Source organism: Dryobates pubescens, chromosome 43 (assembly GCF_014839835.1).
Source record: "Dryobates pubescens isolate bDryPub1 chromosome 43, bDryPub1.pri, whole genome shotgun sequence".
Lineage (NCBI taxonomy): Eukaryota > Metazoa > Chordata > Aves > Piciformes > Picidae > Dryobates > Dryobates pubescens.
This window is the reverse complement of record NC_071654.1, coordinates 703,077-715,578: the sequence shown is the minus strand read 5'-3', so window position 1 is coordinate 715,578 and position 12,502 is coordinate 703,077. Positions and strand designations below refer to the sequence as shown.

Below are 12,502 nucleotides of genomic sequence, written 5' to 3'. Positions count from 1 at the left end.
GAGAGGGAGGAAAAGAGAAGAGCAAACAGAAATGTCCATTTGTATAGAGATGCAGGGCTTATGGGAACAAAACAATACCTCCTGGACCTATCTAGCCTCTGGAGGCCTCTACTCTATGGTTTAAGACATCCCAGTGCCTTAAACCCACAACAGCTTCTAAGATCTCCTTCTCAGGTGGTGTGTAGTGGGCTTCTGATCCTCCATATCCTCTACTCCAACATCCCAGTGGCCGACCTCAGGTTTCATCAGATGCCTTCTTCCAGAGACTCCAAGTGAGACCATGCTCCCTGGCTGCACTGCTACCGTGATTGAGAGATGGAGACAAAGCTTGATGCAAGCAAAGTGTCTACTTTATTGTACAAAGTCATTTCTTTATATAAGCTAACATGTTCAAAAGCTGCTTGTGATTGGTAATCAGATGTGTCTGTGTGACAGTTACAGATTCGTGGTTGGCTGCCGAGGAAATGCCAGGGAACACACATCCCTGAGCAAGGCCCAGACAGGTGTTAGACCAAAGGCAAACTATCATGCGTCTCTTATCGAAGTTCAGAGAGAGAACAAAAGGCTTTCTTGCAATGTTTACCCGCACTCATTAACAGGTAGTTGTGTGCCTTCCTGAGTCACAATGGCCGTTGGTAATTAGCTAAATGCTTTTTTCTTTTCTACCTAATTGCAGTTTGCTCACAGGGTTTGTGGCCCACAAGAGCAAAAACATTTCCTTCCATCAGTTGATCCTTGCTCCCTGAATTCAGTGCGTCATTTCCCCCTTTCTGTTGCATGACAAGGACCTTCTTAAGAGAACGATCAAGCAAGCGTTGTAAGCATTGCAATATACAAGGCAATAGAAGTAATAAAAAGTAAAATAACAAAACACAAATGATTGTTTTAAGAAAGCCACATAATCACATAAAAAAGATGATGGGACTGGCCAGTTATCCAAAGGCAAACCCGTAAGGCAAGTAGAAAAAGGATTATCAGGAGAGGCAGTAGCCAGACATAAAGCAAAACACAGTAAACCTGATCTTCAGCAATCTTTTGCAATCTGCTCTAAAGGTATGTTACATCTTTACTTTTCTATGATGGTCAAAAATCATCAATTGTTTGGTAGCAAGATTTCTTTAATCTGTAAAGGTAGATCTGTCCAGGCTCTAGCTTCACAGACAGAAAACTTGCAGGCAAACAGCAAGACCAAAAGAGCTTCTTGGCTGGTTCAGAGATGGCATCCTGAATATTCATGGTTCTGCCCAATATAAAATTACACATAATACAATAATGAATTTTCACTCATCCTAATAATACTGATCTGTTGGTGCTTTGTTTTTGCTAAGGAGAGGTACTGAGTCCTAGTGATACTCACTTCAGCCTAATGCTGTTTCTTTTTCTTTCAAATTTCTCCTAGCTAAAACTTCCATAATTCTTATATCTTCTATAAATTTTGTTACATCACATTTAAAATCAAATATAAAATGAAAATTTGAGAATACAACATGCTTCAACCATTCTTTCTTGCAACATAATACCTGAATTCCCCTCTTTTGTTTTTATAACCTAAAATGAAAATGTATTTTGTGCTATAATGAATTTTGATTTTTTCCTCTAGGTGTATAGAATTATATCAAACTGGTGGGATAACATATAAGTCCATATAAACATTCTCTCTAATCATACAATCATTAAGCAATTATGATGTACAGCCCTAAGTTTTAAACTATCCTTTAAACTAATCTTTATTATCAATCTGCAAATGTGTTAGTCTCTATGCCAGTTCTTGAATATGCTTATGCATGGAGACTGAATGATCTAACAGATTCATACAACACAATTAAAACAATCATATAGAACATAAACCCTTTTGCTAGTTATGGCCTTGATTTCAACATGGGTCACAGCATCGTGGCTGAACCATAGAGGGTTATGGCACATGCGCAGGGTTGGAGCTGCACATTCTCACACTGGAATCACGAGGTGTCACCACTCGAGCTGGAAGAGATGGCCACCGCCAGAGAGGATGAGACCACCCCGGATCCATTTCCAGAGCTTTCTGAGATGCCAGCCAGGCCACCAAGGGTAATGTTTCTCTACAGTATTTTAATAAAAACCCAGAAAATATTTCCTAACTTGGCTGTAACACTGCAATGTTTTCTCACCATTAGGCTGTTAGGCCACTGTCACCCTCCAGGGAGGAGAGGCCCAGAAGTATGGTTTTTCGTCTTCCACAACAGCCAAAGAGGTTAGTTTTGTTAAGGCTTTGGTTGATTCAAAAGCAATCAAGGATGTTCCCTCTTTTATGATTGATATCTTCTTTTCTTAGGAGGAGGGCTGGCCCCACCTATCACACCACGCTGCACCCAGATGTTGAGGTGGTTGGTCGAAGGCGGCTTAGAGTATTAGTTTATTCACTGTTTGGAGTCTCAATCTGTGCTGTTACCCTTATTTTTGTTACTGCCATTCTTTGTTATCTCAATAATTGTTGTAAGCAAGTTGTTTCCACAGTTCCTGCTAATTACTAGTTATTGTTAATTGTTGACACATTATAATAAAGTTTATCTTTTTCTACAAAGTTTAACTCTATAACAAATAAAATCAAAAGGCAACAAAACTGTATCATTCTAACCTAACATCCTTTGCACACATAAAAACAAGCAAGGTAAAATTAACAATATAGCAAAAGCAATCAATAAAATCAACAACCCAATATTGATAAGAGACTGCATCCACCCTGGTAACACATCCCATCAAAGTCTTTACTTTACTTTGACTTTCCCTTTAACTATTTGACAATATTACCTAACTATGACAGACTGTTAACATATAAACCCATGTGAACATTTTCTCAAATCACACAGTAAATAAGCAATCATAATACTCAGTCTTAATTCAGATGGGTTTTGGTACATTCTTCTCATTGTTGCTTTTGGTCTCAGATTATTATTACAGTCATTGTGGTTGATGTTATGTAGTTCTGGTGATTTCCAACTTCTTGGGAAATGCTGGTTTTTCATCTTCTTGATTCTTGTGCTGTTGTTGAGATGGTTGCAGTACTGTATTGCTGGTATCACTAAAACCTTAGTTATAAACTATGCCTCTATTTTCTCTCCCCCCCCCCCCTTTTTTTTTCTTTTTTTCTATTTATTTTTTATTATGCTTCTATTTAGGCACCTGACACAGGCAGAATCATTTCACAAGACCTGTGTACCTTCAGAGAGTTTTGGGCAAACTTTTTGCATAAAAGTTATCTGTCCATAATGACAGAGGTATGTTAATATTTCACAGAAAAGTCCAGATGCTTCTTATCTATACAAAGGTTATCCATCTAAACATAGCAGAAGTATCCATATCATCCAGGTGTCCTTTATCTTATACAAAAGATCATCTTGTCTAAGACTAACAGAAGTAAATCGCTGAAAAATCCTGTTATTCCTTATCTATGCAGAGGCTGTCTGCCAACTCCTCTCCCCCTCCATGCATTCCAGCATTTCAGCTAACAAGAGGAAGTTTCTCATCAACTCTGTTATTCTGTTAGAAAAATAAGCATTTTCTGTTCATCAATTCCTTAAAGCTACTATGAATACAAAGTGAGACCCAAAAAAGCTCATTCTATAATATACCTATAACAAATCCTTAACTTATGCTAATACCAAAAATCCTTACAAACTTAAAGAACTATGTTAAAATTAATCCATCAAATCAATGTCTCAAGAGGAATAAGAAAGTTGTCACATTAACTAAAGAACACTTTCTAAAATTAAAACCTGTTTACTACAATCCTTAACTAACTATATTACGTGGAGCTCCTCTGAAATGCCTAGGCAGACACAAAAAACAAAGACAAGAAGGTTCAAACCCAAAGAAAGACTTCAAATTTGAACTCATTACTGAATACCTATACCTTACTATAATTACTAAATACTTATTACTAAATGCTTACTATTCATTATGCTTACTGGCAAAACTTAACATCAAAATTACAAATCTATAAAACACATTACAATCAGTAACAATGAAATTTGTACTGTTGCTTTAAATCAGAACACAACTTTTATGAACGAGAGTCTTATCAGAAAGAGAAGGAGGGGGGGAAAGGGTGGCTGTCTCAGCAAAGCCACCGTAGGTACAGAGAGAGAGGTAGAAGGTGGGGTCGCCACCAAGTTCACAGCCAAAGGTAGCTTTTCCTCGAAGGCAGGGCTATGTCAATAGGTAGTAACAGCAGTGATTTGAGCTTAATTGCTGTTTTGTCTCCTGCTGTACTTTTTGTGTTCTCTTTCTGTGGCTGTTTAGATAAAGCAAAAGTGACTGTCTTGTCACCTTGTCCGATCTTAATTTCCTTTCTTAACATAGTCTCAAAACTGAGTTGTGATCTTTTAACTTAGAATGTCCCTTCTGTCCACAATCAAAACATGTTGGAGAACTTTCAGGAGAACATTAAAGACTCAGCGGCGGGGGGAGGGGGGGTCCAGTGGCGGGGGGGTAGCGGTCTGCTGTTGCTATTAGGCCTAGCATCTGCAGCTCCAAGGTTGCAGGAGGGCTTAGCAAAGTGCTGTTAATTACTGCTGAAGTTGCCTTAGGCTCTTCTGCTAGTTCTAAAGAATCTTTAACTAGTTTCCACGCTGTAAAGGAAGATGTAGCAATTTCTCTTACTTTCATTGCCATCCCGAGCTCTGTACTGACTCCAAATATTGCTTTCTCGCGCTTTAAGTGTCTCAAATACAATCTGCCACCACAGGAGCATGCGTTGCGTCTCAACCTTCCCTGTCGTAGAAGCATCCCATAACTTCACCCCCACCTGATCCCAAATTTTACATGTAAACACATTAGATGATGTAACTGGGGGGATTTTCTCTTGCACCCACTTCAGCAGCACCTTAAGATCATGGCTGTAAATGACTTTGCCATGCTTTTTAAGGAGTTCCTGCATGAGTTCATAAACATCTCTTTCTGAGGAAGACACTTGATTCCCCATTCTTCGTTTCCCACAGCTCACCTCTCGTCCAGCAGGAGGGATTGCTCTGGCCGGCCGGCTTTTCCTGCTTCCTTTCAGCAGCTCATTCCCAGTTCCATGGGACGTCGCGGTAGCTCGCTGCTTAGCGATTCTTCACCATCACAAATCGGGTCACCATTTTACTGCGATTGAGAGATGGAGACAAAGCTTGATGCAAGCAAAGTGTCTACTTTATTGTACAAAGTTATTTCTTTATATAGGGTAACAGATCAGAAGGTTACTTGTGATTGGTAATTAGATGTGTCCGTGCGACAGTTACAGAATCGTGGTTGGCTGCCGAGGAAATGCCAGGGAACACACATCCCTGAGCAAGGCTCAGACAGGTGTTAGACCAAAGGCAAACTATCCCGCGTCTCTTGTCTAAGGCCAGAGAAAGAACAAAAGACTTTCTTGCAATGTTTACCCGCACTCATTAACAGGTAGTTGTGTGCTTTCCTGAGTCACAATGGCCGTTGGTAGTTAGCTAAATACTTTTTTCTCTTCTACCTAATTGCAGTTTGCTCACAGGGTTTGTGGCCCACAAGAGCAAAAACTTTTCCTTCTATCAGCTGACCATTGCTTGAGATTATTCCCTAAATTCAGTGCAACAGGAGACTCATCCTTTCTTTGGTGCTCACTAAAGGCTTTATCAATTTTTTTCCCTCTTGGCACAGCTTCTTTGATTCCTTCTATTGATATAGTCCTCAGGTCTCCCATATTCTGTCTCCCTAGAAGCTGTTGATGGTCCCACTGAGGATCTTGATTAGGCCATTTCTGACCTCCTGGTGGCCCCCCCTGATTCTGCCTCTCCCATATTCTCATGCCAGCCTGTCTGATCATGTTTCTTTCCTCTGCAGTGAATAGAATACTCAAAATAGACTGCATCTCTTTCCAGGTATATATATTGGGAGCCAAAAATTGGTCCAGCCTCTCAGCTACACCTCAGGGGTCATCTAACAAGGTACCCATCTCTTTCTTGAAACTGCAGACATCTGATGTATTAAGAGGGACAGTGACAAATCCTATTCCTCCCTGATGCCCCCCCATAGGCACTTCCCTGAGTGGATGTAAACCTATATTACCTTCTTCTTGGTCATTCCTAACCCTGCTTCTTGGAGGTGGTGAATGAGCAGGAAGCGGGGCTGTCGGTTGCAGGGGACCCCTGTTCAGGTTCTGGTAAGGTGGTGGGGAGTTATCCCAAGGTTCCCATTTCTCCTTGTCCTTATCCTCAGTTGTTAATGTAAATATGGGAACAGGGGTAGGGAGTGAAGCCCTAATCCAGACAGCAGCATATTCAGCTTCTTCCTTACTAAAACACTTTTTAGAATTCACATGGTGGTTCAAAGCTTGGCAAATCCAATCATCCAAAGATCCAAGTATGGGCCAAAACACATAAGGTCTTCATGGCTTTTTTGGCCATACTTGCATACAGTAGTAAACCGTTTTTGCCTTTGATTTTCCCTTTCTCAACTCGTCATCATCCCCATACTGTACCATGACCCCTAACACGCTCTCTGGGGGAATGGGAGGGAGTTCTGGTGACTTGCTTTTAGAATAGAGTAAAATAAACCAGGTTGGAAGAGACCTTCAAGATCATTGCGTCCAACCCATCAACCAATCCAACACCACCTAAACAACTAACCCATGGCACCAAGCACCCCATCAAGTCTCCTCCTGAAAACCTCCAATAATGGTGACTCCACCACCTCCCCAGGCAGCCCATTCCAATGGGCAATCACTCTCTCTGTGTAGAACCTCTTCCTAACATCCAACCTAAACCTCCCCTGGCACAGCCTGAGACTGTGTCCTCTTGTTCTAGTACTGGCTGCCTGGGAGAAGAGACCAACATCAGTCTGTCTACAATCTCCCTTCAGGTAGTTGCAGAGAGTGATAAGGTCACCCCTGAGTCTCCTCTTCTCCAGGCTAAGCAACCCCAGCTCCCTCAGTCTTTCCTCATAGACTTTTCTTTTCTCCCATTGTCCTGATCACTAATCACTGACCAGGGATCGAACCCGAGCCGCAGCAGTGAAGCACCGGCTCCGAGATGCGGCAGTGAACCACCGGCTCTGAGCCACAGGAGTGAGAGCGCCAGCTCCGAGTGGCAGCAGTTGGCAGTGCCGGCTCCGAGCCACTAGATGCTAACCCACCAGTATCTCCTGGGAACCACAACACAAATGCTACATTCTTTGGCAGCGCCGGTCCCGCTCCCTGCGAGTGACCGACCCCCCTCACTGTGCAGATCCCTTGCAAAGTCAAAGCGCAGGGAAAAACCTCACCCGCCGCAGCCCAGGTCCCCTCCTGCCCTCTTGTGAAAGCCTGAAACCACAGGGAAAAACCCTCCCAAACCAGGCCCCTCAAACCGAGGTGCCCCTGGAAACCAGGATGTCAAACCTGTGAGCGTAACCGCGCCACGGGCCCCACAGTTCAAGCCCCACAAGGAACCGACCGCAGGATGTTAAAAACTCCCAAACCAGGTCCCCACCGCCGGGACACCAGAAACTGGGACACCAAGCCTGTGAACGCCACCGCGACGCGGACCCCCACGGCCCAGGCCCCTCTAGAGACCGCACCGCAGGATACCAAAAACTCCCGAGCCAGGTCCCTCACCACCGGGACGCCGGACACCGGGATGCAGCGCTGGTCGCCCGATCCCTACGGACGACCGATCTCCACAGCCCCTAGACTGTAGAAATGACGCTGCCCCTCACAGCCTGAATTCTCCAGGGCTGTGAAGACCTCCTGGCTACCACCCAGAATCCTGGAATCCCCACCCACAGTGAAATTCTGGGATCCCGTAGCCAGGACCCCTACCCAGGCAAAACTCACCGAATGGCCTGGATCCTATGCATAGGGCCTCACAGGGGTAACACTGCCAACTGGAGTAGGACACAAAAAGAAAAAAGAAGGAAAAGGAAAAAAGGGGAAAAAAAAGAAAGTAAAAAAGAAAAACTTCCCTTGCTTGCTCGTATTTGAGTTCAGAAAGCGCTGCCTTCTGATGTCCCCAGTCACCAATGAAGCCACCAAATAGTGGAGGCCCTCTACATTGGGAGTTAGGAGAACAGAAGGTTGAGTGAACTTTCCCAGCCAATGCACCAAAACTGTTATAAAAGGGCTGCACAAGAAAATGTCCAAGTTTCCTGTGAGAGTTGTTTTATTAAAACAGAAGCAAGCAAGCAGCAGGGAAAAAAAGGAGAGAAACTGAGCGTGGGGCCGCAGAGACCTCCCCCCACAGATACCTCCAGTCTCTGCCAAAAAGCACCTTATTGTTGCAGTTTGAGCTGGGTGCCCCCCTGGTGTGTTCACTTCCTGTGTCCAGAAGTCCAGCCCAGAGGGATGGACACAGGAAATTGTGTGTATTTCCTACCATGATTCTTTGCACCACTATAAGATCCAGTGCGGGGTCTAACACTCTCTCTTTTCTTCCTCCTCCGACAGCCGGTAACTGGGGGAGATGTCTGCTGCCTTTGGGCCTGGCTAGGCCCAAGGCCACGGGGGGATGGGCAGTCTCAGACCTGGCCAGCTGAGACTAGCCCAGCAGAGGGAGGGGGAAGAAGGAGCCCTGAGGGTCTCGGATGTACCCTCAGGTGGGAATGGGATGCCTCTGGGTTTGCTTTGGGATCTTTGTCACTGCGCTTTGGGTTCTCTGTAACATTCACTGCTTTCTATTTAAACTTTCATCACTTTTGCAATCCATTTGTCTGAGTGTTTTATTCCTGCCCATGGTGGGGAGAGGGGGCTGCCTCAACCCAGCACACTTACAAATCCTAACTTTTCTTCCTACAGCTGCACCATCTCCATCTGCATGCTTGTGCTTAATAGCAGGCAGGGATATGATCATGAGCTCTAGTAACTTCTTGGGCTTCTTGAGCGTGCAACCCCCCCCTTGTGGTAGGGGTCGCAGATGAGGCAGGGGAGGTCTTTGTCCTGTGCTCTTTGCAGAACCACATCTTCTCACACAAGCACAGCTGCAGCACAGGACTTATCTGAGGTCAGCATCCCATGGCTCCTGAGAAAGTTGGCATGAGGTTCCTGTCTGAAGCCCAAACAATCTGAGCATTTACCCTCTGTTCTCAAAACAATCCAACTGCCACTACCCACCCTGAATACTGCGTTCTGTAACACAAATCACAAACCACTGCTGCATTTATAACACAATCTCAATCTGCTCTGCTCTAGTTTGAAGCCATTGCCTGTGGTCCTGTGCCTGCAGGTCTTTGCAAACAATGTCTCTCCATCCAGTACCCTTCAGGCACTGGAAGGCTGCTCTTAGGTCTCCACAGAGCCTTCTCTTCTCCAGGCTGATCAACCCCAGCTCCCTCAGCCTGTCCTCATAACAGAACTACTCCAAGCCCCTGATGATTTTTTGGCCATCCCCTGGACCTGCTCCATCAGCTCCATGTCCTTCCTGCATTGAGACTTCAGAGCTGGATGCAGTACTCCAGGGGAGGTCTCAACAGAGCATCATAAAGTGCCAGGATCCTCTCTCTCTATCTCTGGCCATGCTGCTTTGGATGCAGCCCAGGCTGCCCTTGGCCTTCTGTGCTGCAAGCTCACACTGCCTGCTCCTGGCCAGCTTCTCCCCCACCAGCACCCCCAAGTCCTTCTCCTCAGGGCTGCTTTCTATCACCTCCTCCCCCAGCCTGTACTGATAGTGAGGATTGTTCCAGCCCAGCTGCAGGACCCTGCTCTTGCTTGCGGTGAACTTCATGAGGGTCACCTGGGCACCACCTCTCCAGCTTGTCCAGGTCCTTCTGGATGCCATCCTGTCCCTCTGGCATCTCAACAGCACCACTCAGCTTGGTGCCATCTGCACACTTGCTGATGAGACCAGGACTAATGGGCATTTGGAAGGATTATAGAGACCCTGTATGGACTGAGACAGGGCCCAGGCTATACTGGGAAGGCATGAGGGTGTGCAGTTTGTACTGGGATGGATGCACTCAGTATTGGGAAGGGAGCCAGGGGATCCATTCTGTGCTGGGATGGGACCCAGGCTATAGAGGAAGAAGACAATATGAGCTAGCTTGTACTGGGATGAGACCACATCTGTACTAGGAGATGATAAAGGAACCATGTTTGGGCTGATTCTGTACTGGAAGGGGGTCAGGGTATCCAGTTTGGAGTCTGAGCAGGTGCAGTCTGTAATGGGAGGGGGTTGGGCTATGAAGGTATGAGGAGACCTCCTGTTCTGATGACAGTGCTGCTCTGGAGCACAGCTCTGTCCCACAAGCAGCCCTGGCCTGTCCCTGCCTGCAGTCCCAGCACTGCCACACAGCAGCACAGTGCCCAAGCTGCCAGAGCACTCAGGCCTTGCCCCAGCACAGAGACTCAGCAGGAGAGGGTGGAAGGGAAGGAAGAGCAGCTGAGGACAGCCCAAGCTGTGGGGCTGCCTGGCACTGCTGCTGTGCTGGGACTCTGCCCCTCCAGCTCTGCACACAGGCACTGCTTTGCAGCTCCACAGAAGCCTTGGAAAAAGGAACTCAGAGAAACAACTCCCTGCAGGGTCCTTTATTATGTTCAGCAAAACCAGGGAGCAAAGCTCCTCATGTCTGCAGCCTCTGGGTCACCCCAGACAGGACAACACTGAAGCAGAAATGCTCTGAAGAAAGACATTTGTGTGGGAACAACATTCTCAGAAGGAGAACAGCCTCAGCAGCAGCCAGAAATCGAGCAGCCAGGCTGGGACTGTACCAAATGCCATCAGAACTGCTCTACAGGAGAAGACAAAGAGTTTATTGCTTCTGAGAGCATCCAGGGATCAGTTTGCTCAGGGCAGCCTTCAGCTCCTGGTTCCTCAGGGTGTACATGAGAGGGTTCACTGCTGGAGGCACCACTGAGTACAGAACTGACACCACCAAGTCCAGGGATGGGGAGGAGATGGAGGAGGGCTTCAGGTAGGCAAAGAAAGAAGTGCTAAGAAACAGGGAGACCACAGCCAGGTGAGGGAGGCAGGTGGCAAAGGCTTTGTGGCGTCCCTGATGAGAGGGGATCCTCAGCACTGCCCTGAAGATCTGCACATAGGACACCACGATCAACACAAAACAGACAAATGATAAACAGGCACTGACCACAATAAGCCAAAGTTCCCTGAGGTAGGACCTGAAGCAGGAGAGCTTGAGGATCTGGGGGATTTCACAGAAGAACTGGTGCACAACATTGCCCTGGCAGAGGGGCAGGGAAAATGTATTGGCTGTGTGCAGCAGAGCAAAGAGAAAGCCACAGGCCCAGGCAGCTGCTGCCAGGTGGAGACAAACTCTGCTGCCCAGGAGGGTCTCATAGTGCAGGGGTCTGCAGATGGCAATGTAGCGATCGTAGTACATGATGGTGAGGAGAGACACCTCTGCAAACATGAAAAAGGGAAAGAGAAAGTACAGGGCAGAAAAACTTGCCTTTGGTCTAGGAAGCAGAAAGGCCAAGTCCTGACCGCTGCCCTTGCAATAGAAGAAATTCAAAGCCTCAAAGCCAAGTTTCTCCTCCCAGGCCTTGGTGGCAGAGGCAACTGCCAGAGCCAAGGGGACAAATACCTTGCTCCTATTGGGCCTCTCAGCCTTGCCAGAGCCCTTGGCCATCCCTACTGCAGCCTCTCCTACACTGTCCCAAGCCTGCTCCTCTTTCCCTTCAGGCTGCTGACACCAATCTTGCTTCCCCATCCTGCTCTCCCCCTGCCATTTCCATCCCTTCCCTGAGCTGTCTCAGCTCTTCCTGCCATTTCCTGACACCTCTGGATGGCATCATGCATAGCAGCTCTGCTCTTTGAGGGACATTTCTTTGGCCTCATCTCCACTCTGAATTTTCCAAGATGCACTGAATGGAGTTTTTGGTCTCTTCCCACTCCCCAGAAGAGCTCCATCCTCTCTGGGACCACCCTTCTGTCATGGGCAAACTGCTATGGCAGTGCCCTGCGCCTCCATTCAGCAGGCTGATGCAGCCCACGTCCCTCAGCCTCTCCACAGAGATGTCAACCCCCACACTGGCAGATCTCCTCTGCAGCCTCCCCAGTTCCTCCCTTCTCCATCAGTCTGAAGAAATCCACTCCTAGACACCACAGCAGTGCTGAGTCCAGGGGGAGGAAAATTTCTGTGTCTGGGTGGCCACACTCCTCTTGCCTCAGCCCAGCTGTTCTTGGCCTTCTGCACTGAGCATGGTTTGCTCCAGCCCATGATATTTGGAACAGGGAAAAGAACCTCAGTGAAATCTTGCTTAGTATTGCTCTATGAAATGCAGACAGGCCTTAGGCCTGGTCCTTGAAATGGGAGTCTAGGAGACGACTGAGGCTTAGGGCCTGCTCTTTAAGGTGACTTTGCCCCAGCTCTTTCCAGAGATCCCCTTCCTCTCCCCTGTTCTGCTCCCTGAAACAGACCAGCACTCACACATGCCCTGCACTCTAACAGCCGTGCAAGCTCAGGGTTATTGCAACCAACTTCTTGAGACTGAAGCCCAAGGCAAGAATCCATAACCATAGCCAGGCCCAGAGCTCTGAGAAGCCCCAGGTGGTGTCTTCCTTTTGCACTTCATGCAGAATCT

General features: G+C 46.8%; 1 protein-coding gene and 1 pseudogene across 1 annotated transcript; both read right to left on the bottom strand.

Moving 5' to 3' along the window:
• Positions 1 to 12,502, bottom strand: part of LOC128899310 (oocyte zinc finger protein XlCOF6-like) — a 285,720-nt pseudogene that overhangs the window by 214,028 nt on the left and 59,190 nt on the right.
• On the bottom strand, positions 10,711 to 11,328 carry LOC128899297 (olfactory receptor 14A16-like). The gene has a single exon (XM_054177675.1). The coding sequence runs from the start codon at positions 11,326 to 11,328 to the stop codon at positions 10,711 to 10,713; it is 618 nt and encodes a 205-aa protein (XP_054033650.1).

Bases quoted from the DNA above. Each gene is read 5' to 3' on its own strand.
- LOC128899297 (XM_054177675.1), bottom strand. From the start codon at position 11,328: ATGTTTGCAGAGGTGTCTCTCCTCACCATCATGTACTACGATCGCTAC.